Source organism: Martes martes (genome assembly GCF_963455335.1).
Source record: "Martes martes genome assembly, chromosome: 4".
Classification (NCBI taxonomy): Eukaryota; Metazoa; Chordata; class Mammalia; order Carnivora; family Mustelidae; genus Martes; species Martes martes.
Window position 1 is genome coordinate 182,639,634 of NC_137891.1, and position 23,528 is coordinate 182,663,161.

A 23,528-nucleotide genomic window follows, 5' to 3' on the forward strand; every position below is an offset into this window, starting at 1 on the left:
CACCACTTTGAGATCCGTCGCCTGCTGGAGTCCTAACCCCAGAAGGGAAACCTGTGAGGTGACCTGGCCCAGCCCACCAGCTAATGATCAGAAACGGCAACCAGGAGACCATCTCCCCTTGCAGATAAAACGCTGACCACCGCCCCCCCCCCAACCACCAGCTGTCCTCAGTGACAGCACCAGGTCTTGGCAGAAGACAGGTCTCACCGGCACCCACCTCCTGGGACAGAGGACAGGGTCCAGCCTGCAGAGGGCACTCAGTAAGACTCTGAGATAGTAGAGCAGCTGAACAAGCCCTATTGGGACTTACCAATTGGAAGAGAGATGTCGCCTGTGCTGAGCCCTTCGGTGGGGGGGCTCGGAACCATCGGCAACAGAACGGAGGTGCTAGGAGCCGTGCTGGGCCCTGGAGTTGGCTCCACACGCTGGGATCGCGTGGGCCCTGGCTGGGACGTGAAGGCCGGGCGTGCAGCCGTTCCCGGGCTGGGGGGCACGGAGGTACACACTGCGTCCATGCTGGCATTGCCTGGGATGGCCACCGAGCTACAGCTGGGGGAGGAGGAGGTTTGCTTAGGTGACAACAGAAGCCAGAAGGGCTCAGCGTGGCTGGGCCCGCTCACGGGAGACAGACCAGCAGGCAAGGAGTCCCGGCAGCCAGGATGCAGGAGAGAGTACTGGTACCACACCGCCCCCTCAGAACCGCCCCTTTCTGTACCCCCCACCCCCGCCCCAGGCTGCCCCATGCCCCCCACCAGGTGCTGAATTCCAGGCCAAGGCTACTATACACCTGCTGGCTGAGCTAGGACCCGCCCACCAGCCCACTATGGGTGGAGCCATCCCGGATGAGAATAAGGCTCCCCAGTGCTTCGACCCCAGGCAGTGAATTGGTGGGGGTGTATTTCAGGACCCATGCCAGGGTTGCTCTCTGCGCTAGACCACACAGTCCCCCCCAGGGCCGCCCTCTCTGCTCCTGCAGAACCTGGCGACTCAATCACTCACATCTGGTGGGGCCTGCAAGTGTCCGTGGATGATGTCGTGTTGGAGAAGGTCCCGGGGGCACAGGGAGCGCACACCACGTCTGACGTGGCAGTTCCTACAGGGAAAGATCGGAACCCGTCACCAACCCAGACTCTCAGTAGAACGAGTGGGCCTTGGCACGGGCGCCCTGGGAGAAGTCTGAGGGGCCTACGGACCTCGGTCTACACCTCTGCCCCCTGAAACACACACGTGAGCATGTGCATGCACACACACACGCACAGCGGGGAAGTTTGTTCTTTAACCAATTCTAGTGATGTCCTGGCCTCCAGGATCATGTGGGTTCATCTTCTGGGGCACCGCCTGGTTTTCCAAGAACTTTGGGCTTAATCTGATCCCTCTCTGGACCCCCCCAAGGCTGAGCACACAGTAGGTCCCTAATCCCGCATGCTGGAGGAATGAACGCGAGGGGGAGGGCTGGACAGCTGGCTGGGTAGCCAGCACCTGGCCACCATTGCCCAAGATCCCGGGCGGGGCTGTCACACTGACACCCACGCAGGAGAGGCCCCCGGGGGACCCTGAGGACCGCTGGCCCTGCCCCTATACCTGGTTTGTGCACGCCGAAGCCCGGGCGGCACCTGCGCAGGGGTGCACACAGCCGGCACCCCTCCTGCTTCGGCAGCGTGCAGTACCAGCCTGGTCTGCAGGTGCAGATCCGGTTCTGCTCCGGAGTGCAGGCCTGGGTCTCCACTTGGTCTGCAAGAGCCAGAAGGCCACCCAGGGTCATCCCCGCCTCCACCGGCCCCGCCCACCACGTGCCCGCTCCACCCACCACCCCCCCAGCCGGCCCCGGAGAGCTCTGCTTCCCGACAGGCTGGCGCAGTGCCCCCCCCCCCCCGCCACCAACCCACAGCAGGGGCAGAAAGAACACCAGCTGGGCAGTCCCAAGGCCTACGGTCTTTCTCCATCTCCGTGATGGCATGAGCAAGTGCACCTGCTCTCCAGGGCATGGCTTCCTCAAGCTCTAACATGGGCACAGTTCTCTCCCTGCTACCCTCGGCCTCTCTGCCCATGGGGCTGTTGGACAGGATTGGGTGAGAGAGAGGGTGAAAATGCCATGGGGGGGTGGTGTGCCTGGATGCCTCAGTTAAGCATCTGCCTACAGCTCAGATCATGATCCCAGGGTCCTGGGATCAAGCCCCGCATCGGGCTCCCTGCTTCTCCCTCTCCCTCTGTCTCTCCACCCCCGCTCGCTCTCTATCTCTCAAATAAATAAATCTTAAAAAAAGAGAGAGAAAAAGAAAATGCCATTGGTGAACAGGGAAGGGCTGTACCCTTACAACCTCATGCTCTGGGGCACGAAGACAGCTGGCCTGGGGGAATCCTAGCCGGCGTTCAGCCGGAGGGGCTGGGCTGCACAGCGGCCAGGGGAAGGTTCCAGGGCTCGGCCCGCTCTCTGTGCCCACTCACCAGCGCTGCAGCGGGAGCCACAGCTCAAGCACTCGGGAACCCAGTTCCAGAGCTGGGTGTATGTGCTGTCCTCGCAGCGGGCACACACGGTATCTGAGGTATTGGTGCAGAACGATCGTGCATGGAAGCCTGAGGAAGCAAGGGCCGGAGGTCAGTGGCTCATCCACCACCCCCCGCCCCCGCCCCGAGCCCCAGCATCCTGAAGCCTGGGTGGGGAGGCTCTTTGAAAGCATTCCGGTCCTTCGCCGACTCATCTCACATCTTGCGGGCCCCAGCTGTTCCTCCATGGCCAAAGCCCTGATGCTCATAAAATGCCTTTTCCTCCGCTCTTTCCAGATGCCTGGGATTCCACCATTGGAACTGTCTATTGCTAGTCAATCACACCTTAGTGAGAACTGGTTTGCTAGCTCCTTTCTTCTTTATCATTGGCTAAAATTCTCCACCTGTGGGTGTGAACTACAACGACGAGTGGGAACGCAGTCCCTGGTTTCCCATCGACGATGAGGGCATAGGTCTCTTGCAGGCCTGGACAGAAGGCATGCCAGGAGGTGGGAGAACGCCAAAGCAAAGCTTTAAGGAGTTTCTCTCTTGAGCCTTGAGCACTATCCTGCCATATTCACCGCCGTGCTAATCCAGTAACTTCTTACCTTAACCCTGCCTGTTAACAGGAAAAGGAGTCACTTGTGAGATCTCTTAAATTGGCCATGGGCAATGACAGGTACACATACGCCTGCCCACACCTCAGGCTAATGGCTCAAGGGCCCTCCGATGGCTTCCTAGCTTCTGAATCTAAACTCTTACTGTGGCCCCTGCTAACTTACTGTCTCTGGGCCACACACTGGCCTCACTGTTCCTCAAGTTCCCCCAAACAGGCTCCCACCTCAGGGCCTTTGCACTTGCTGCTTCTCCAACCTGGCAGGCTGTTCCCTGGCAGGCTGTTCCCTGTATATTTGTATGACCCACTCCCTCACCTCCTGCATGTCTCTGCCCAAGCGTTGGCTCTTCAGAAAGGCCCTCCCTGACCACCCTGTACCAAAAAGCATGTCCTCCTCCGTCTGTCTCCATTGGCTTTACCCTGCCCTGTTTTTTTCACAGCATTCACTCTTGGATAGGACCACACATCTATTTCCTCTGTTGGCTTCTCTGCCTGTGCCTCTATTAGATGCAAAATCCACAAGCGTGAGGATTTTGTCTGCTCTGCCCTCTGCTGGACTCCCAACACTTAGAACAGTGCCTGGCACTTAGACGGTGCTTCATAAATGGTACAGGAATGCGGGCATCAGTGAACGAGTAGACGGATGACACCAGCAGTTGAGCTACTCAGCTCTCCCAGCTGGGGTCAGGCCTCAGGCCCACCATCTGTGAAATGGGTAAGCACACATCGATTCGGTCAGATATGCACTGAGCACCCACTATGTGGCAGGTGCTGGGGATTCCGTGGAGAACAAGCCCACAGCCCCTGTCCCAGGGGAGGACGCCGTGGAGGTGACAAAAGAGGAACCAAGACATGACTGCTGGCTGAAGAGCTACTGCTATGGGGGATGCCCGGGGGCCGGTGGGAGCTTATGGGAGGGGCCAGATCCGACCAGGCCGTGTGGGCAAGCTTCCTGGAGGAAGGTACATCTAACCTGAGGTCTACAGGAAAAGCAGGAGTTCACCTGGGGAAAGGAGTTGGGAATTAGGCCAGGAAGAGGGAACAGAATGTGCCAAGGCCCTGAAGCAAGAGGCAGCGAGGGACCAACTCATGGCACTAAAAGGAATTCAGCTCTAACAGTCAGCTAGGACGCTACCCCGCTCCCTGCAAAGCACCCGTCCCCAGGGCCCCAGGCGTCCGGGAGTCAGGGCCCCAGGCTGCCCTCACCCGGCGCACACATGCTGCAGCACATCCGGGCCCGCTTGTTGAAGTACTCTCTGTGCCGGCAGGCGCTTCCAGGCTCTGGAGCGTAGGGGAGCGATGGCACCTGGAGGGGGAAGGGAAGGACGGCCATCAGCACAGCCACCCCTGGATCCTGTCACCCCTAACACCACAGGATGGAGGTCTTGGGGCCTGCAAGTGTTTGGCCTTCTCCCTGTTGGGGCTCTCCTGATGTGGAGACATCTCCCTTGGAGGGGAAGGTAGCAGGAGGTTCCCCACCTTCTTTCCCTGCCTCTTCTCCCTCCCTCACAGTCACACATGCATGTCTGCCGGCGGGGCACCAAGCCAGATGGCCGGAGCACGGGGCTAGCTCTTCTGACACTCCAGGGGACAGGGGTGGGGCCGCAAAGCTGCCCAGAAGGCAGCGGCTTCAGTCACAGAAGACCACCGTGCCTAGCACAAAGTGGCCCTCTGCCTAGGATGCCTCCTTCTCCCTCCTGCACCTGGGAATCACCCCCTTGGTGCTTCCAGCTGAGTGCTGCCTCCTCTGGGAAGCCCTCCCTGACTCCACCAAGCTGCAGCAGGTTCCTCCCCACTCTGGGCTCTCTCTGAACACTGGATATGGCCCCTTCGGACAATCAGCTCATTATGCTGAAGTGGGGGGTGGTGCGTGTGCACCAGCACACGTGTGCACATGTACATGCATGTGTGCACACATACACACACGCACCACAAACATCTGTGATGCAGGAGCAGAAACAACGGCCTCATCCTCTCTAGACCCTGACACAGGGCCCACACAGAGTCGGGGCTCAGCAGATGAATGCTGGTCGATGACAACAATGAGGACAGTGACCATGCCCTGAGCACTTACGGGAGCGCCACGTGCTGACCCAAGGGCTCCAGGTGCTCTAGGCAGTGGATGCCACTGCACGCCCCTCGGGTCCCCTTGTAGCAGGAGGGCGTCCAGCCCCCAGCCGCCCATGCTGCCCAGGAAGGGCCCTGGCCTCCCTGAGGGACTGACACTGTGTACAGTTCACGCCCCAGAGACACCCCCCCACCCCGGGAGTCATGCCTGCCGGAGCCTGTGCCGGGCCCTGCAGGGAGGACGGGCGGGCTGGTGGGGACTGCCACACCCACCCTGGTCGCCCATGGCTTGGGGCCAATGGCTGGAAGTCTTGGGGCACGCGGAGATGACCCCTGGGGCGGGAGATCCCTGTGACACAGCCATCTGTGGCTCTTCCTGCCCGCACGCCTTGGCCCAAACGGCCTCCTCCGCCCGGAACAGCTTTACGTTTCCTCGGACAAAATTCCGTGTATCTCTTCTGCCGGCAGCCCCCCCTTGAAGGCTTCCCAGCCCACACCCCACCCTGAATCATCACTCAGACCCAGAATCCCGGCCTCCTCCTCCAGGGCTCCTGTCACCCGGGGCTGTGCCCCCACTAGCTGGGTGTCCTCTGTGCCTGTGGGTTGGGCGTAGCTTGGTTATCACCCCGAAGCCTGGCACGTAGTAGGTGTTCAGGGGTCACTACCCTAAGCAGTGGGCTTCATTATAAGGTCATTCTGCAAGGGGTCCAATCCTGCCCCAGGCCACACTGGCCTGGCCCTGCGGCCCACCCTCCATCCTGGAGCCAGGGCCAAACCCCCTCCAGTGAGACTGGGAAAGACACAGGGGGCTCGCAAGGGAAGTGGGAACCATTCTGCACAACACAGAGCCTAAAAATGTAACCTCCATTCCCATCGGGACTACAGGCTTGCACGCCCGTGGCTGCATGTGTGCGCGCATGCACACACACACACACACACACACACACAATCCCAGTCCTTCTTCCTTCCCCATTTGGTCCTAGAGCCGGCTGGACAAAAGGGGAAGGAAGCAAGGTCCCTTATCAGGGCTCCTCATGGTTGGGGGTGAGGCTCACTGTCAGCATCTGAAACACCTGGGCCAACGATGTTCCTAACGACCCGCACCCCGACAGATGGGGCAGAAGCTCAGGGAGTGGGCCCAGAAGCTGTTCCACTACAGAAAGAAAGGAAGAAAAAGAGCCTCCACCCCTGCCCAAGTGATTCTGATGCCTCACTGCTGAACACAGCCGACTCCCTGGCACCCAGGCATGGAGCTAGATGACTGGTGGGGGGGCGGGGGGTCACAGACAGGAGACCCAGAGACCAAAGGCCAGGGAGCCCCTGAGCCAGAGAAATCATACCTTCTGCAGCCCCCTTTCCACACATCATTCAACCGCATACCAACCGCAGCGGAGGGCCTGACTGTCCCCCGCGGCCCCCCAGACGGGCCTTCCCTGCAGGCTGCGGCTATGCGGCTTCCCCAAAGGAAGGGGCTGTGTCTCTCCCTCCAGCTGAGCACCCCAGAGGCAGCTGCCTGTCTCCAGAGAGCAGGGAGGGCTCTACCTCCTTCTCTTGCAGACCCTGGGCCTCGGGAACCCGATCCAGCACGCCGTGGGCTTCATCGCCACCGGGACCCTGGGCAGTACCTAGGGAGGCCCCCCACTCGCGTGGGGCTGAGAAGCACCAGGCCGGTGCAGCTCCAACGGGCAGAGAGAAACCCTCAACCTCAGGGCAGCTCCTGGGGTGCAGTCCTGGGAGGCCTGCCCTGGCCGGGGTGGGGGGAGGATTTCCTGTCAGGGTCCAAAAGGCCTGATGGGAAAGGGCCCTGCCCTGGCCAAGTCCATGTTCTCTCTCCACCCACAGGCCAAGGGTTCCTGGACAAAGGCAGGCGGCAGGACCCCCACAGTCTGCCCCCCTCACACAGCCCCCCAGGCCACTGCCCGGAGGTCTCCCCTCCGGGGCCTTTTCCAGTCAGAATCTCGTTAGGAACGCCCTTCCCTATACTTCCTCCTGCTGCCCTGTGTGATCCCAGAGCCGAGGGGCTGGCAGCGGGCGGGGGGGGGGGGGGGGGGGGGGGTCAGCCCTCCCTTGAGCAATCTCCGGGCTTGTTTATCCTCACGGACAGGAGGAAAAAAACCACCAGCCACAGCCTTGTCATGGCTCAACAATGAGGAACAGAAAGCCCCTCTGCAGAGTGGGACAAAAGGTCACTCACTCCCGCTACTGTGGAGCTCCCCAGAGCAGAGGCCCTGCTGGCCCACAGCCCCAGGAGCCGGCCTCAGGCCACCTCAGGAGCCCCATGGGCCCTGAGGGGTCTCCGGATGTCCCCAGAACGGGGCAAACGGGCTCTGGGGAATGCAGAGTTATGGAAGCTTCTAGATCCTTTGGCTGCTGTTGGGGAGGCTCAGACCCACATATCACCCACCCACAGGGGAGCTCTGACTGACATTTTAAAATGAGGAAATAAGTTGGATAGAACTTAATTTACTCAGCAGTTTAGCAAACCCAATCTTCCAAAATGCAAGGTTCCCAGGTGAAAATCTGAAAATCACTGATGACGCTTAACCACTCCTTTAATGGTGGAGGGTGGGGGGGGGCAATCCGTGACCCCGTGTGAGGATGGGGGACTGGGGAGAAGATGGATGGATGGGTGGATGGGAGAATGGACGGATGGGATCCTAAATAAGGGGCAGAAAGGAAACTAGATGAAAGGAAGGAGGGAGGGAGGGAGTTAGGGGAGGGAGGAGAGGGGTGGGGAAGGAGGGTGGGAGGCTGGGAGGGGAGGGAGCCCAGGGAGATGAGGGAGGGAGGGCCTATCTAACACACAGTGTATGAGGCACCCCTGATTGTGTGGAATAGAGACCAAAAGAAGCAAAGCCACCTCCCTGGTCTCCCAAAAGTTCTAGGCCATTCCCGGGCCTAGCTGGTGGCAGGCTGACAGAGGACCATGCGCAAGGAGGCCATCAGGGACCCCTCGTCCACCCTCACATCAGGGTTGCAGCTGCCTTTCCTCAGCTCAACATGCCCCCCCACTACTCCCAGACAGGGCGGACTGAGCACCTGCCGTCTCCCAGGACCAACTGTATGAGGCGCCAGATGCATGGCCCCACGGGGTCTCCCCTCAGACTCTCCCAGCTGCCCAGAGGGGAAGTGCCTTGAGGGGAGATAACAAGAGGTGAAGCACACCACTCCTCGCCCGTCTTCTCCTGTCTCCCTTCCTGTGGGGTGTCCCCAGAACATGGGGCCCAAGCTTCCCCTCCCCCTTGACACAGACCCGGGACCCCAGGTGCCCCCAAAGCTCAGCACTCCCTCCCACCACATGGCCTCCGTCAATCCTCCAGGTTCTCAGCTCTGGCCTTTGGAGGAGGCAGGAAAACAACAGGATCTCCATCAAGCACCTACTGTGTGCCAAGCACCTACCGTGCACCAAGCACCCACTCCCTACCTCTGTCCCCAAAATGCCGGTGGGCGCGTGCCCATCTCACAGTGGACCGAGATCAAGTCATTTGTCTGAGGTCATCCAAGAAGGGTGGGGTGGACTTGGGGTGTGACTCTTGTACTGGTCCCACTGGAGAAGTCCTCATCCCCACCTCAGGACAACTGAAGGCGCCAGGTCCTCGTCTCCGGGTCACTGCTGCGCCCTTGGCCCTGGTTCATCTGCCTCCGTGAGATGCGGGGACCAGGGCCCCAGCTCACAGGGGTGTACAGTTTTTGTCTATCACTCGGGCTCTCTTTCCTACACAGCCCAGTGCAGGGGGACTCCTCTCGCCTCAGGCCACCATTCTCTGACCTCAGCCCTGACCTGGTTTCCAAGGGGAACCCCCCCCCAACAGGAACCTCAGAACAGGCCGGTCCTCTGTAGCAGGCAGGGGCAGCGGCCACCTGACACCTGGCTCCTCCCAGAACTGCCTGTGTCATGGGGCTCCCGAGAGGATCCTTCCTTACCCTCAGCTTTGCCAAGCGCTGGAAGGATGCATGGGAGCCCAGGAAAAGGAGGTCGGGGCCCAGAAGTGGGGGCAGGAAGGAGGTGTAGCTGCTGGGGGCCCGCGGGGGCCTCAGACACCACAGCGACCTCCCACTGAACGGTGGAGAAAGTCAGGGACAAAAGTGGAAACGTTCATTCATTCAACAGACATACAGACCACCAGCGTTCCAGGAGCTGGACATTACCACAATGACCCTATCCCAGTCCCCGCCCCGCCTGGGCCAGAAGGCATCGGGAGGACGGGGGTGGTGTATCGCAGGCCCAGCCAGGAGGAGGCTGGGAGGAGGCCAGGCAGCTAGCCAGGGTGCGGGCGCAGGACACGGACACGGGGACAGCACCTCCTCCCAAGCTCGCTCCGAGCCAAGCATCGTGCAGAGCTGGTTGCACACCCCGCCGCCTCTCTCCGACCTCGTCCCAGCTCTGTGAGGTCAGCGCCGTTCGTACTCTGAAGTCACAGATGGAAACTCTGCCTCAGACGGTCTCCTGTCTCCAGCCCTGTTTCCTCCCTGGCATCAAGCTGGTGTCTTTATCTCCTCCCCCCGCTCCCAGGGAGACTGCACTCCAACGCCCCTGGGCCCACCCAGAGGTCCTCCCTGTCCTACTCAGGCACCCTGCCCTTGCAGGGCAGTAATTGGCTTCTCTGTGCCTCAGTTTCCTGGTCTGCAAAATGGCGCTGTGGGCCTCCTCGGCGCTCTGAGCCCTTTCCAGCTCTGGCTTCTTAATGACGGGTGCTAGAAAGCGCGGGCCCCTCGGCAGACCTCAGAGGGCTGGGCGGGTGAGTGGGTGGCCTGCCCACGTGTGAGGCGGAAAGACTGAAAGAGCGGGAGGGGGTGCGGGGGTGGGAAGCCAGGCTGAAAGTGGGTGCCGGGAGGGGCTGGCAGGCCCCCACCTCCGCCTCTCACTCCTTCCCCCAGGGTGAGGGCAGCCTGTGCAGGGGGCCTCGGGGAGGAGAGGAACCCGTGACACAGAACCTGGCATCACAGGAGGAGAGCTAGAGTGTCTGGGTGCACGTGCTGGTCCTGGGTGACTTGCGGGTGTCACTTACCGCCTCTGAGCCCCAACACTGTCACCTGTAAAATGGTAACACATGGCCTTGCCCTGCCTCCTCCAGGGGCTGTTGTAGGAACAAAGGCAGGGGGTCTGAACATGGGCCCATCACCTGCTCCCCAGCAACCAGGGGAACCCCCCGGGGGAGTTCTCAGGGTCTGCAAAGGCTGTGAGCTGTAGACCCCGGTCAGACGGAATGTGAGAACCGGCTCCTTCTGCTTGGCTGCAGCTAAACATGGACGAGGCGAGGACAAGGTGGGCAGCAAGTTGCCCAGGGCCCGTGAGAAGCAGGATGGCTCATGTGGGCCTTGGGAAGGAGGGCGTTCCCTCCCACCTTGAGGTCAAGTGTGGGGAGACTGACCTGTGACCACTGGAGTTACAGGGCCGCCCACGGGCTAACCCCAGGCTTGCTCCTCGAGGAGCTGAAGTCAGGAGACCGCGGCAGACCGGCTGCCATAACAGTGGGGTGGAGGCCTCATTGGGGTCGGGGGGGGGGTGTCCCATGGGCCAGAGGCGAGCTTCCTGAGGTAGTTGCCTCAGGTAGTCTCAAAGGGGCTTCACTCCAGGGGACCACCTGCAGGGGTGACAGACCCCAAGATGAAGAGCCCGGGTGAGCAGCCAAAACCCAGGGACACAGTGTCCAGGACAAGGGACAGTAATATGGCGGTGGGTTCCCGAAAGCAAGTGAGCCTCGGAGGCCTGCTGGGGCCAAAGCTATAGCCGGACGAGAGTCAACCTGAGGAGTCAGAAGTTCCTTTTCCTGCCCGTGTCCCCCTCCTCTCCTCCCTCCTCCCTCCCCGCTCACTCCCTCCTGGAGGAGCCGGGAGGAGTTCAAGGTGGACACTGCACCGGGGCCATGGGCGGCCTCGCCAGCCTGACTCTGGAGTCTGAGTCAGCGCTCTCCGGGGGACTTGGGCAACCCTGCCCCAGCTGACTTCCTGTCTTTCCCGCTCCTGGAGCACAGCCCCGGCCCTGTATGTGCCCCAGGGTGGCAGCCCTCCGTCCCTTCTCCTATTTATAAATAGACAGCGAGAGAGAGGAAAGCCGAGCAGGGCAGGCCCGGGGAAGGAGAAGCGGCTGCCACCAGGCAGGGTCTTCCCAGAGCACTGTGCACAGAGTCTTCTGCTCGTCCTGCCACCGCGAGCACAACACCTTTGAGGACTTCGAGGCTTTCGAATTTTCTGGAGACCCTCCCCCCGCCAGCTTAGATGCCTGTATTGTTGGGAAGGGGTCACAGCCCCGGCCCCCCCCCGGGAGCACCCCTGCGTGCGGGGAGAGGGCCAGAAGGGGAGAAGATGGACAGGGGACCCAGGGAGAGGCTTCAGGCTGTGGGGAGTGGCACATGCCTCTCACACCTACCCTTTGCACAGAGCCGGAAAGACAGGAGACCGCGCAGACCCAGGAGAGACGCCTGCTGTCTACACACAGCACCGCGCTCCGCACGCATTCTCTCCTTCATTCCCGCACCAGCGCAAGGAGGTCACTATTACTCCGTTTTAGGGATGAAGCCATAGAGGCCCCTGGAGATTCCATACTAGGTGCAAGAACAGAAGGGGACCCAGAGGGAGACAGAAGCTCGTCACAGCCACGTCCGCTTCCCCATGGCCTTGGACAGTTTTATACCCTGTGGCCTTGTCTCACTCCTCCGTCTTATAGAAGAGGGGCCCCGAGAGGGACAGTGACCCCTCTGAGAACACTCAGCGAGCAAGGAGGGAAGACGCAGTGACTCCCCCAGAAGGGTCTTTGGGGTCCCAGGTGCAGAGGCTGCAGCGGCGCGGAGGGACCCCTCCACAGGTGGAAACCATCTTCAAGCAATAGAGAAACCCCATCATTTGCATGGCAGCCCCCTGGGGCCCTGTGATACCGTGGGAGGTGGGGGGTGGCAGAGCTGTCCGCAGCTCCATCGTGGGGGGTTTGCGGGAGACCCGGGGACTGTGGGGGGGGGCGGTGGGGAGGGACAGCCACACGAGGCCGGGCCAAGCCCGCAGCACTGCTGGGGCAGCAGAGGCTCGTCTGCCGTCATGGAGAGAGGGACCACATCACAGGCGGCGGCCCAGGGTGACACTTCCCACTCTATGTCTCCTGCCGGTGATGTTGCTTCTGAAGTGAGCCCGGGGCAGACAGGAAGCCTGGGCTGGTATCCGGCTAGGGGACCAGGCTTTGTGGGGAGCACCAGGGCTTGAATCTAGCAGGGTGTGGTCCCCAACCCCGAGCGCCCCGCAGCAGAGGACGCCCCTTCCCATCCCTGCAGGCCCACACACACCACAGCATGGCCCCCCCTCCACGCACCTGGCTCCTGCCTCCCCTGCCAGCTACAGCCCCCTCCCTCTGGGTGCCCAGGCCTGTCAGATGGACCCCATGCCACCTTCCTATAGCCAAGCCGGCCTGTTGAAAACCATCGGCTCCACTGCCCTCAGGCCCAAGCTCAATGTCCCCAGCTTGGGACCTGGGCATCCCCGCCATGGCCTCCCAGACAGGGCGGCATCTGGTTCTTTCCCGCTCTTCCCATGCCTTCCCTTCGCTCCTGCCGTTTCCTTGCCCGAACATCCAGACCCCCCACCCCCTCCCCCACAACCCCGGCTAACTCCCCACTTCTTTCAAGAGTCCTCTCCAGGGGCGCCTGGGTGGCTCAGTGGGTTGGGCCTCTGCCTTCGGCTCAGGTCATGATCTCGGGGTCCTGGGATCGAGCCCCATATTGGGCTCTCTGCTCAGCGGGGAGCCTGCTTCCCCCTCTCTGTCTGCCTGCTGCTCTGCCTGCTTGTGATCTCTCTCTCTGTGTCAAGTAAATAAAATAAAATCTTTAAAAAAAAAAAAAAAAAAGAGTCCTCTCCTCTCTCATGTGAGGGAATCCTTCCCCAAACTCCCAGATGGGGCTGGAGGGCCCTCCTGAAGGCTCCAGGCACAACCTGGGAAGATCTCTATAGTGCCCGTCTAGACCATTGTTCGGTTCATTGTCCATTCTGCAGTGTCTCCCCCTCCAAGACAGGCTCCAAGCCCCTCTCTACACACAGTATTAGGAGCTGCGAGCCAGACACCCGGGTTTTAGTCCCAGCTCTGCCATTCTGCAGCCTCGGATCTGTCGTCTATAAAATGGGGACAAACACAGTCCCCACCACATAGGGCCATTATGATTCAACAGCAGTAAGAGCCAAGTGTTACTTGTTGGGTTTTTATTACTCATTGCTCCAGGTCCGGGGCATAGGACACAGCAGGTGCCTAATAGACGCTGAACTGTTTAACAGAAGCAAAAGTCTTCGTTTCCAGTTAGTTGAAATGAGTTGGAGCCAGCATGAGTACGGGGCAGGAAATGGCTCACAGAGAGAGAGGGAAAGGTATGTCCCTAGTTGGGGGAGACTAACTTTCAGATAAGGTCCCTCAGGGCCATGGCGACCACCGTTACATCCGGATGGTGGTTTCCTCTGGAGCCCGACCACCTGGGGTGGAAACTTGGCTCTGCCTCCAGTGAGCTGAGAGCCTGAGCACAGGGCTGAACCTCTGTGCCTCAGCTGCCTCGCCTATAAAATGGGGGTAGTGGTCGTCCCCCTCCCCAGGGGGCTGTGAGGACTCAGGGCTCAGGGCAGGCAGGAGATCCTTGCCTGGCCCCGTGAAGCACGCCCCCCACCCCCGGATGTCAGCCCCAGCCCTTGGTTCATTGCACTTTCCCAGCCCCAGTGGGAAGCGGCAGAGACACTTTTATCCCCACCTTACCGAGATGGAAAAGGGAAACTCAGAGAGGAGCTCAGGGTATCCCGGGACCCTGGAAACAGAGTGAGGACCCCCCAGAAGTCCTGTCCCCTGCCAGCTGGGGGCACATCTCATCTCACACCACACCTGGGATGAGTGGGTCAGCCTGCCCAGTTTCACAGCACCCCAGCAGGAGCCCAGGGGACCAAGGCCAGGGTCAGCCTGTGGCTCCCAGTGACAGCTCCAGGAATGCATGAGGCTGACCATGACCAGAATCGCCGGGCTCAGGCTGGGGCAGGGCTGAAGGCAGACGTGCCTTGTGTTTCAGGATGGGATGGAGAGAGACAACTCCTCTTCCTCCTGAGTATCTCTGTCCCACACTAGGTCTTGGGTCTAGTCCAAAGGCTCCTTTCCCTACCTGAAGCCTTCGATCCTTGCTTCCTATTCTGGTGCGACTCTGGCTTCAACTATATTACACAGTCTCCACCTCACCTGGCCTGCCCCCCAAGGCCAGAGTGATCGTCCCACTACACTCTCTGCTCTAGTCACTCCCGTGCTCTAAAACTATCAGTAGCTCCCCATTGCCTCAATCCCTGATAGGAGGTGAGGACGGTGCCAAAACAGGAACTCTGGAGTGAAGATGCCTGGCTTTGAATTCAGACCTGCCCTTATTAGCCAGCAGCACGAGAGTTTTTTTGTTTAAGAAATGAGGTCAATAAACGTCAATCTTTTCAGACAGTGTACACTTCGGGGGGCTACTGTGAGGAGTGAGTGAAATAAGACAAGTAAAGTGCTGGGCACCTGGGTGGCTCAGTCGGTGAAGCATCTGCCTTCGGCCCAGGTCATGATCTCAAGGTCCTGGGATCGAGCCCCACATCGGGCTCCCCAAGCAGGGAGCCCGCTTCTCCCTCTGCTTGCCGCTCCTCCTGCCTCATGCTCTTTCGAATAAATAAATAAAATCTTTTAAAAAGAGAGACATGTAAGGTGTTTAGTAAACATTCCCCAAATCACAGGTGCTCCCACTTTACATTTTTTACTACTCATATTAATGGGCCCCAAACAGCTGACAGCCCCGTGGGCCATCTCTTCTCCTCATGAGGCTTTAGCTCCCGCAGGACTAGTCCAGCTACTGTCCCCTCCATGCCTCCCTCCACACCACCCGCCCTCCGGTGCCCACTCATTCCCATCCCGCCCACCCTCGGGGCTCAGCTTTTAGAGGCATCCCTGTGGGGTCCCTGCAGAAGGAGGACCCGGAAGAGGACAGGATGGGTGGGCAGAGCCAGAAAAGCGACAAGAAAAGATGAGGGCAGTGACCAAGGGGCCAGGCCTGGAAGACAGTGAAGCCATCTGGGGTGCGGGGGGGTGACGGCTGGGAGGACAGGGAGGGGGCTCCGGACCGCTGGGAACGCAGGACAGGAAAGGGCGGGAGGAGAAGCAGCAGGCAACAAGCTCACCAGGAATAAGCCCAACCCGGAGTCTCTGCAAGTGGCAGACAGAAGCCCCAGGGCCATTGGTCAGCAGGAGGAAGGACAGCCAGGGGGCCCAGGATGCCGGGTTGGGGGAAGGAGAGGGCAGATCCTGTGAACTAAAGTAAAGTGCTGGGAGCCGCTCCCAGGAGAGTCACTGTCAAGTCCAGACCGGGGCCTTCTGAGTGGGGGCCACAAGGAGGCCAGACCTGCCCTCCACGCCCACCCCTGCACCACCCCAAGTGGCCTAACACTTGGGGCCAAAGGACACAGAGGCAGGGGTGTGCGAGGTCCTTGCTGTTCTCAGTTCCCGGCCCGGGCAGCTGAGGCTCAGTGAGAAGGAACCCGGCCAAGCCTTCCAGAGCGGGAGGCCGAGGCAGGACCAGACCCCCGGCTCCCAGCCTCACGCTCCAGTCCCTCTGCAGCCTCTGGCATCTGTCCTAATGGGCGTTTGACAGGGCCTCCCACGGACGCCCCAGATGATACCCGCACACAGCCTGCCTGTCCCCAAATCCCTCCCCACTCCGCTCCCCCCACCCCCAGCCAGACCCACTCAGTTCCCTAGGTCCGTGGCCACGGCCGCCGTACCCACTCAAGGCCAAGCTCAGAGTGAAACTGAGGGTGGGCCACTGTCTGGACAGCAAAGGAAAACAAACAAAAGCCCCTGGGGATTTCTACGCTGTCTCTGGCCCCTTGAGGACCCAGCGCTCCAGAGACAGACTCAGCCTGTGCCCCCTGAAGTCAGTGCACACTCCACGCTGCCCACTCGCCCACGAGTGCCCACCCGGCGTCTGATACCAAAGCGGGGAGGGCGGCGGCCCCCCGGGGCCTGGGAGGTGAGTCCCGCAGGCTCCCTCCGCGCCCACGTGCCTAACTCGGTGTGAAAGAGCGGGCCGATGGGCCTTCCTGTTCTAGAAAGCGAACCAACAGTCTAGTGATCATAAACCTGCCCAGGTGACACCAGAGACATGGCCCTCCCCTTCTGCAAAGATGACGCGGAGGCTCAGAGGGGCAGGACGGCGTCACGCAGGACGAAGACAAGACCACAGCGGCAGCCTGGGGCCTCTTGGGCAGCTGCCCCCCCTACCCCGCTCCCCCAGCACGGCTCACATTTGGGGCAGAAGGAAACCTGCTCTTCCGAACCCCAGTCGGTAAACAGACACTTCCTCCGACTTGGTGCGCAACCCGAGAGCCCCAAACCACAGTGACGTCACTGCCCCCATCCCGTGACCTCACGACACGCCACGGTGGAAAATGACCGCGGGGCCCCACAGGGGTGGGGTTCAGCGTCCTAGCCCCACAGTCAACAGCCCAGCAGAGGGGGACAAGTGCCCACAGCCCTGGGCTGTGAAGGGGGCCGGCAGGACTCAGAACCAGCGGGGAGGGCCTATGCCCATGTCAGGTGACAAAGGGGTTCTTTGAGGAAACCGTCCTTCCCCACCCAGGCTTCCTTGAACCTGTGGGTTCGCAGACAGCAGGTGTCGCAGTGGATGCCCACAGCACTGCCTCACCCAGTCTGGGGCCCCAACAGGGCTGGCTGCTGAACTTTACCAAGGGGCAAGGAGGCAGGAAACCCACGAATCCTGTTCTGCCTGAAGGTTCCGCGTCCTGTCTTGGAAGGAACCTGACGGGCAGCCAAGAATTCTTGATGCCCGAGGTGCCTGAGCCGAGGAAAGCATTCCAGGCACAGCAAGTGGGATTGAGGTCAGCAGGAAGACGGTCTGGGAAGCCAAGATATGAACAGTGGGGAGTGCTGGGCTCTCCTTCCTGGCAAAACTTCTGGAACCCCTCCCCCCTCGGTCTGTGCCCTTGGCAACCCTGTGCAAAGCTGGCGTTTCCCCAGCATTCCAAAGAGAGTGTTGGGATCAGCGGTGCGAGGTTTGATGGATGGGGATGCTGAGCCCCAGAGAACCTAAGTAACCCGAGCGAGGTCACACAGCAAGCCGGGGAGCTCTGCTCTCCGGACACCCAGGCCAGTGCTCCCTCCTCAGGGCCTTGCTGTCTCGGCAGTCCCTTGGGGGCTGGAGAACGGACAGCATAGCCTCAGAAGATCCTCCCTTCTGGATCACAGAGGTTAGAAATGGAAGAGGTCTTAGAGATAGCCTGAAAGGCCCATCTTGCAGGCAGGAAAGCTGAGGCCAGGACAACCCCTTCACAGCCAGGACATCCCCTTCACAGTCAGACCATTAGATACCTCTGTACTACACCAAATGTGACCCCAGCTCACCCTCAAGGGACACAGAGCACCTGTGACTCATGGACGGAGTAGGGTTGAGATTCCCTGACCCCCCCCCCAGGCGTGGCCACATGCTACGGTCAAGGCCAGGCAGTTGGACAAGTGCTGTGAGAGGCCCAGCAAGGAACAGTGGGGTAGGAACGACAGCCAGGAAAAGGCAGGCGGACTGAGAGCTGCGCTCAGGGACACTGGGCAGAAGGTCTGGGCAGCCGGAGGTCTACCCCCCAAATCCTGGGGCCCCACGGCTCAGACACTCCACGGTGGTCCCTGCCGCAGCCGGAGCACCGCCCCTCCACCCAGAGTCAGGTCAGGCCCCCCACAACCACAGACGCTCGGTTACCCACTCAGGAGCCCTGTGGCCTGTGGATCACTTTCAGCCCTGACCGCCAGCCATGGAGGTTGGGGTTGTTCCCCGATTTACAGAGGGGAACAAAGAGACTCCCAGAGACAGAATGACATGGCCTGTAAACAGCAGAGTAAGGATCTGAGCTGAGGTCTGCCTGGTTCTAAGGCCTGGGCCCGTCCCCTAGGTCATCAATACTGCTTCCCCCTGGCCCGTCAGCGCATCCGGAACTGGGAGAGGCAACATCTCTACTCTGTTCCCGTTCCCCTGGTGGCACCCCTCTCTCCTCCCTAACCCCCAGCTTCCCTCCCTGCCTGCTTCTGAGCAGGTCACATGCCTACCGGGGCCCTGAGTCATTGCCAGTGGGTGGCCCTGTCACGGGCTCGGGTGGGGAAGTGCGGGACTGGAGGGAGCACTTTAGGGAGAGCACCCCTAGGCTCAGAGGACTCAAGTGCAACATGAAGAGGAGCCCAGAGAAACATCCCAGCCAGAGGGTGACACACTGGACCCAGCCCTGCCACCCCTGGCTTTTTACTTTTCTGTCTTATTCGTTAAAGCAGGGCCATAATAAAGGTCAAAGGAATGTTTCTGCTCATGTATTCAGTATTTTTTAGCACCTACTACATGCCAGGCCCTGTTCTAAGCCAGAGCAGTATCTTCCCCAAGGGTCATTTAGCGATACCTGGTGACGTTTTTAATTGTCACACAACGGAAGGGGGGTTACTACCGGCATCAAGGGGGTACAGGCCAGGGATGCTGCTTAACACCCTACAAGACACAGGACGGCCCCATGACAACTACATGGCCCAATGTCAGGAGCACTAGAAACCCTGTTCTAGGCCGCGAGTCTCCAGCGGCGAGCAGGTGCCTGCCCTTACCGAGCTCACATTCCAGGAGGAAGGCACAAGGAAAGCGAAAGAAACAGAACAAGTTGATGGGTATATAAAAAAACAGGTCAGGCAAGGGAGAACTTTTTTTAGGCAGGATGGTCAGAGAAGGGCTGAGAAGAATTCATCTGAGCAGAAAGAAGTAGAGTGAATGAGACTAGGGATCTCAAAAGGAGGAACAAGGAGGGCAAGGCAAGTGCAAAGGCCCTGCGGTAGTTGTTGGTGTGCGGCATGCTCAAGAACCACAGAAGCAGCCAGCGTGGCGTAAAACTGAGAACTGGCGTTCAATGTAACACACACACACACACACACACACACACACACACACACACGTACCATGGCTGGCATCAAAATTCCCCACCCAACACACAACCTGCCTGGCTATTCCTCCAGGAAGCACTAGATGGTCAGGACCATAAAATATCTTCCAGCCCTGGGGAGGAATGGCACTCCAGGAGCCCCTGGCTCAGGCTCCAGGATGGCAGTGAGGGTCACCACCCGACAAAAAATGCCAGGCAGGTTCTCAGCCATCCGTGCTGCAATGTTTTTCATACACACTCGGTTCTGTGAGGAGAGCCAGGCGGGAAATACTCTCCATGCCCCAGACAGGAAAACGGAGGCTCCCCAACTTGGCCCAGGTCACGAGGTCACGAGGGCAGGTAGGGGCAGAGCCCAGGTCCGTGATCATTGGTGATGCGGCTGCTGGAGGGCTGGAGCCGGGTCACGGGCATCTCGACGTTCCCAGAGCCCAGCACTAGGGTGGGCTTGGAGTAGGTGTCCATGAACGTTGGGGGAATGAATGAATGGCACACGTTGGGAGTGCCTGGCCGGCTTGCCCACTGTCCTCTGATGGAGCGCCCCTACCACCAGGCCACGTTCTCACTCAGCACCCAGGTCCCCCTCTGGGATGTCAGGCAGGGGCCAAAGGAACATCCTGGGACCGCAGGCACACTGCTCACCCACCTCCACACCAGAGGCCACCAACCCCAGGCCAGTCTGGGAGCCCCAACCTCTCTCCTTAACTCAAGCTGGCCCCGGGCCCCTGGGGTAATGAAGAGGCAAGTGGTGAGCCCTCAGCCTCAAGACTTGCACTGGGAGGTGGGCCCGACCCCACCCCCGCCCACGAGCAGCCAGCCAGACAGCTGGGGACCCTGCCCACCGCCATCAGAGGGCACCAAGGGCTCACTCACAGTGCCGGCTCTCCTGCCCTTTATTTGCTGAATGAATGAGTGAATGACTGGATGGAGGGCCGATGTGTCCCACGCCAGCCAGCAAATGTGGCTTTTAAAGGAGCAGTGAGTCAGCCACCCCCCGCAGCCAGGTTGGGTCTACTGGGGGCTCCTTCTGCAACTCCACTGAGTCACAGCCCACATTCCTGAGTCCACAATGAGTGCGTGGGACCTGACGGGTGCGGGGGGGGGGGGGCGGGAGGGGGAGGTTTGGCATCCAGACACGGGGAGGGTACAGCAGAAGCTCTGCAATCAGGCAGACCTGCATGCAAATCGCCGCAGCCCCTGACCTACCCCCAGCTCTGCAATCCTGGGAAATGTCACCGCCTCTCTGGGGCTCAGCTTCCACATCTCCAAATGCAAACACGGGCAAGGCCCTTTTAGGAGTTGCTGTAAGGAAGCTCTCAGTGAGGTTCTGTACAGTGCCTGGCACTCCGTTCCAAAAAAGGAGCTACGGCGGCCCTAACAAGGAAGAGGACCCCAACAGGCCCCGCACTCCACAAAATTCCCATCGGTCGAGGTAGATAAGACACAACTAGATTAAAAAGCAGAACAGAGTCTGTCCTTGGGAGGAACAAAGAGCCAAAGATCCAGTCCAACTGGGAGAATGAGGAAAGGCTTTCCTGGAGGAGGGAGGCATGTGGGAAAGGCCCTGAAGGAGGAGGCAAGGGGAGTACCATGAAAAGGGGACAGACAGCTCAGGGACCACATCTCACTGGCTGTGGGGTACAGATGCAGAAAGGTGGCAGAAAGAACCCAGACCCTTGACTCGCTCCAACCTGGGACACTGGGAGGAATTGCTACCGCTGCCAATGGGAGCCATAGGAGGCTTCTCAGGCAGGGAGAGAGAGGTGAGGCCACCAAGGAAGACCCATGGGAGACGCAGCAGGGGCCAGGAGACCAGCCCCAGAGGCTATGGAGATAGTCCCAGGGGGAGGGAACCCGTTGGTCAGGAGGGCTGGGAAGTGAGAGACCTGGAGGACCCCTCACACTACTCCAGGACTTGGGCATGGTGCTCCAAAGAGAAGCCCTTCCCGAGGGGCTCCCATGACCCCAGGGGTCACCAGCGCAGGACAACACCCCTTGAGGCCTGAGTCTGTGACTTGATCCTGCACTCAGGATCTCAGATCCTGGACTCTCTCCTGACCCTCCTCTGTTTTAAAGACAACCTCTGGGGCAGCTCCCCAGGGCACATCCCGGCACCCACGGCTGGTGAGTCAATTCTGTTCTGACAGCCTCTGTCCTCTGCCCTCAAGAACTGGACTCGAAAGTAGCCTCTAGCCGCAGCCAGTGAATCACTTCATATTACATGAGCCAATGCCACCTGCCACCCTCGTCCCGGTCAAGAAAGTCACCTGAGTCGGCACACTGCACGTCCATCAGGATAAGGTCATGAGGAAGGAACAAAGGCACACCAACTCCCTAGTCAGGGCAGGCCGGGTGGAGGGGCAAATGTCCCCCTTTAAAGGAAGAGTGCCCCCATGCCCTTCCATGAAATACAAGTTCTCTGAGTCTCTGTTTGCCTTCTCTGTGAAATGGGGTTACTCTATCTTACCAGAGGATGGAGACAGCCAAAGAAGGCAAAGGATGAGCCATCCGTTTGCAGACTCTACCTTGCTACTGGACGCAGGTACTGACCTTCACCTCTGGGGCCTCTGTTTTCTCCATGTTCCTGAAGTCCCTAAGGGGCCCCCGCTGACTTTAATAATCAGCCCAGAAGTCCTCCCTCACCTCCTGTGCACCCAGAGCTCAGCCCAGGAGAAGGTGAAGACACTGTCTCCTTCGCATCACCCAGAGCCCACAGAGAACTGGATCTGAAATGGTCGCCGGACACCCCAAGTCGGTCCTGGGGAGGGGGTCTGTGCGAAGAGCTCAGGAAACAGCCGGCGGTCCTTCCGTGCCCTTATTAGGCGCTTACTGCACACCTGGCCCTGTTCTCTCAGGCGCGCAACCCTGGTATTTCTAAGAAAGAGGAAAACCATAGCCCAGAGGAGGAGGAAGTCTGAAGAGGGTGCCCGCGTCCGCAGTGGAGACAGCGCCCCAGGACGGAACCCCCTCCCCCAGCCGCGGGAGGCAGGCAGGGGTGTCCGAGCTGGGGGTCCAGGCTGTAGCGGGATCAGCCCAGGGCCGGCCTGCCAGCCCCCAAACACCCGGGCCTGCGCGGGCGGAAGCGCCGGGCTGCGCCACGGGGACCAAAGTTCGGGTGGCCCGAGCGCACGTGTGCCACACCGGCCTCGGGGACCGGAGGGAGAGGACGCCCAGCAGAGGTCCAGGCGCGCGCGAGGCGTCCGTCTGGCCGGCGGAGGGCGGCGCCCCGGTGGCCCCGAGCCCCGGCACGGCGCCCCGGCGGGAGCGCGGCGAGGGCGCCCCGGGACGGGGGTGTGCGCGCCAGGCGGGGGCCGTGAGGACCGCGCGAGTCACCCACCTGGACAGGCACAGCGTGCCCCGCGCCCCAGAGCTGCAGTCCGACAGCCAGCGCGGCCCAGACGGCGGCGGGCGCCATGGTGCGGGCGGCTGCGGCCGAGCGCGGGCGAGTCCGGCCGTCCCGGACCGTCGCGCCCTCGCGCCTCCTCTCCGCGCTCCGCAGCCTCCGGCGCCTGGGACGGAAAGCGAAACCCCGGGCGGGGGCGGCCGGAGGGAGGCAGGTGGCGGGGCGGGGCGGGGCGGGGCCGGGCCGGCGATGGGCGGGGCGGGGCCTCTCCGCCACGCCTCCTCCCACGCCCCCTCTGCCGCGTGCGGCCCCGCATCCCCAGCCCGGCTCTCCTTCCACCGCCGGGCGCAGCCCGAAGCCCCGCTCCACCGACCGACCCATCTGCGGGTCGGTCCCGCCAGCGCCAGCCATTCCCAGCCTCGGGCACCCTCAGCCTCCTCGGCCCCCTCCCTTGCGAGTCCCCCCCCCCCACCCACCAGGCTTGTTGCTGCCCCCAGGCTAGGCCTCTCAAACCCGGCCTGTGTCCCCAACCCCAACCCCTCCCACCTCCCGCAGGCTCCCCACTCCTGTGCGGGTGGGGCATTAACTTGGAAAAACATCTCATAGAGGTGACACTAGCTCTGAGGGGACCACGGATGTTCTACATAATTCAGTCATTTAGACTAGAGCCGCCTGAGTGAGTCTCTCCATTAACCTCATAGGGTTACATTTTCTGAAAATTAAAAGCTATCTACTACATGCAGTATACATGACATATGTGTGTATGCTTGCAAAATATATCTGTGACTTAATAAACTGTATATTTGTATTAGCTGCTGTTACTATCATTCATTTGCTCATTTATCCTTAAACTTTTTTTTTAAGTAGGCTCCTTGCCCAGTGTGGGGCTCGAACTCACAACCCTGAGATCAAGAGTCCCGCACTCCACCCAGACGGAACGGCCAGTCCCCCTCTATCGTTAAACATTTTTCAAGCCCTTCTGAGAGTGAGCCAGCTCCTGCCCTGCCTTCTTTCTTAAGTCCCTTGCCCAGGTGGCAGAGAAGTAAACAGAGGCTGGGGCAGAAAGCCGTCCAG

General features: G+C 60.5%; 1 protein-coding gene across 2 annotated transcripts in view; it reads right to left on the bottom strand.

Moving 5' to 3' along the window:
• TNFRSF1B (TNF receptor superfamily member 1B) overlaps positions 1–22,614 on the bottom strand; it is a 33,624-nt gene extending 11,010 nt beyond the window's left edge. For both annotated transcript variants that reach the window (XM_080802157.1, XM_080802156.1), the window contains exons 1-6: positions 22,449–22,614; positions 4,307–4,406; positions 2,446–2,574; positions 1,582–1,731; positions 1,000–1,093; positions 311–549 (exon numbers count right to left, since the gene is read on the bottom strand). In XM_080802157.1, the coding sequence (XP_080658283.1) occupies positions 311–549; positions 1,000–1,093; positions 1,582–1,731; positions 2,446–2,574; positions 4,307–4,406; positions 22,449–22,526 (790 nt within the window). In that variant the 5' untranslated portion in view covers positions 22,527–22,614. The remainder of the gene's footprint in view (positions 1–310; positions 550–999; positions 1,094–1,581; positions 1,732–2,445; positions 2,575–4,306; positions 4,407–22,448) is intronic.
• Between the last annotated feature and the right edge of the window lie 914 nt (positions 22,615–23,528).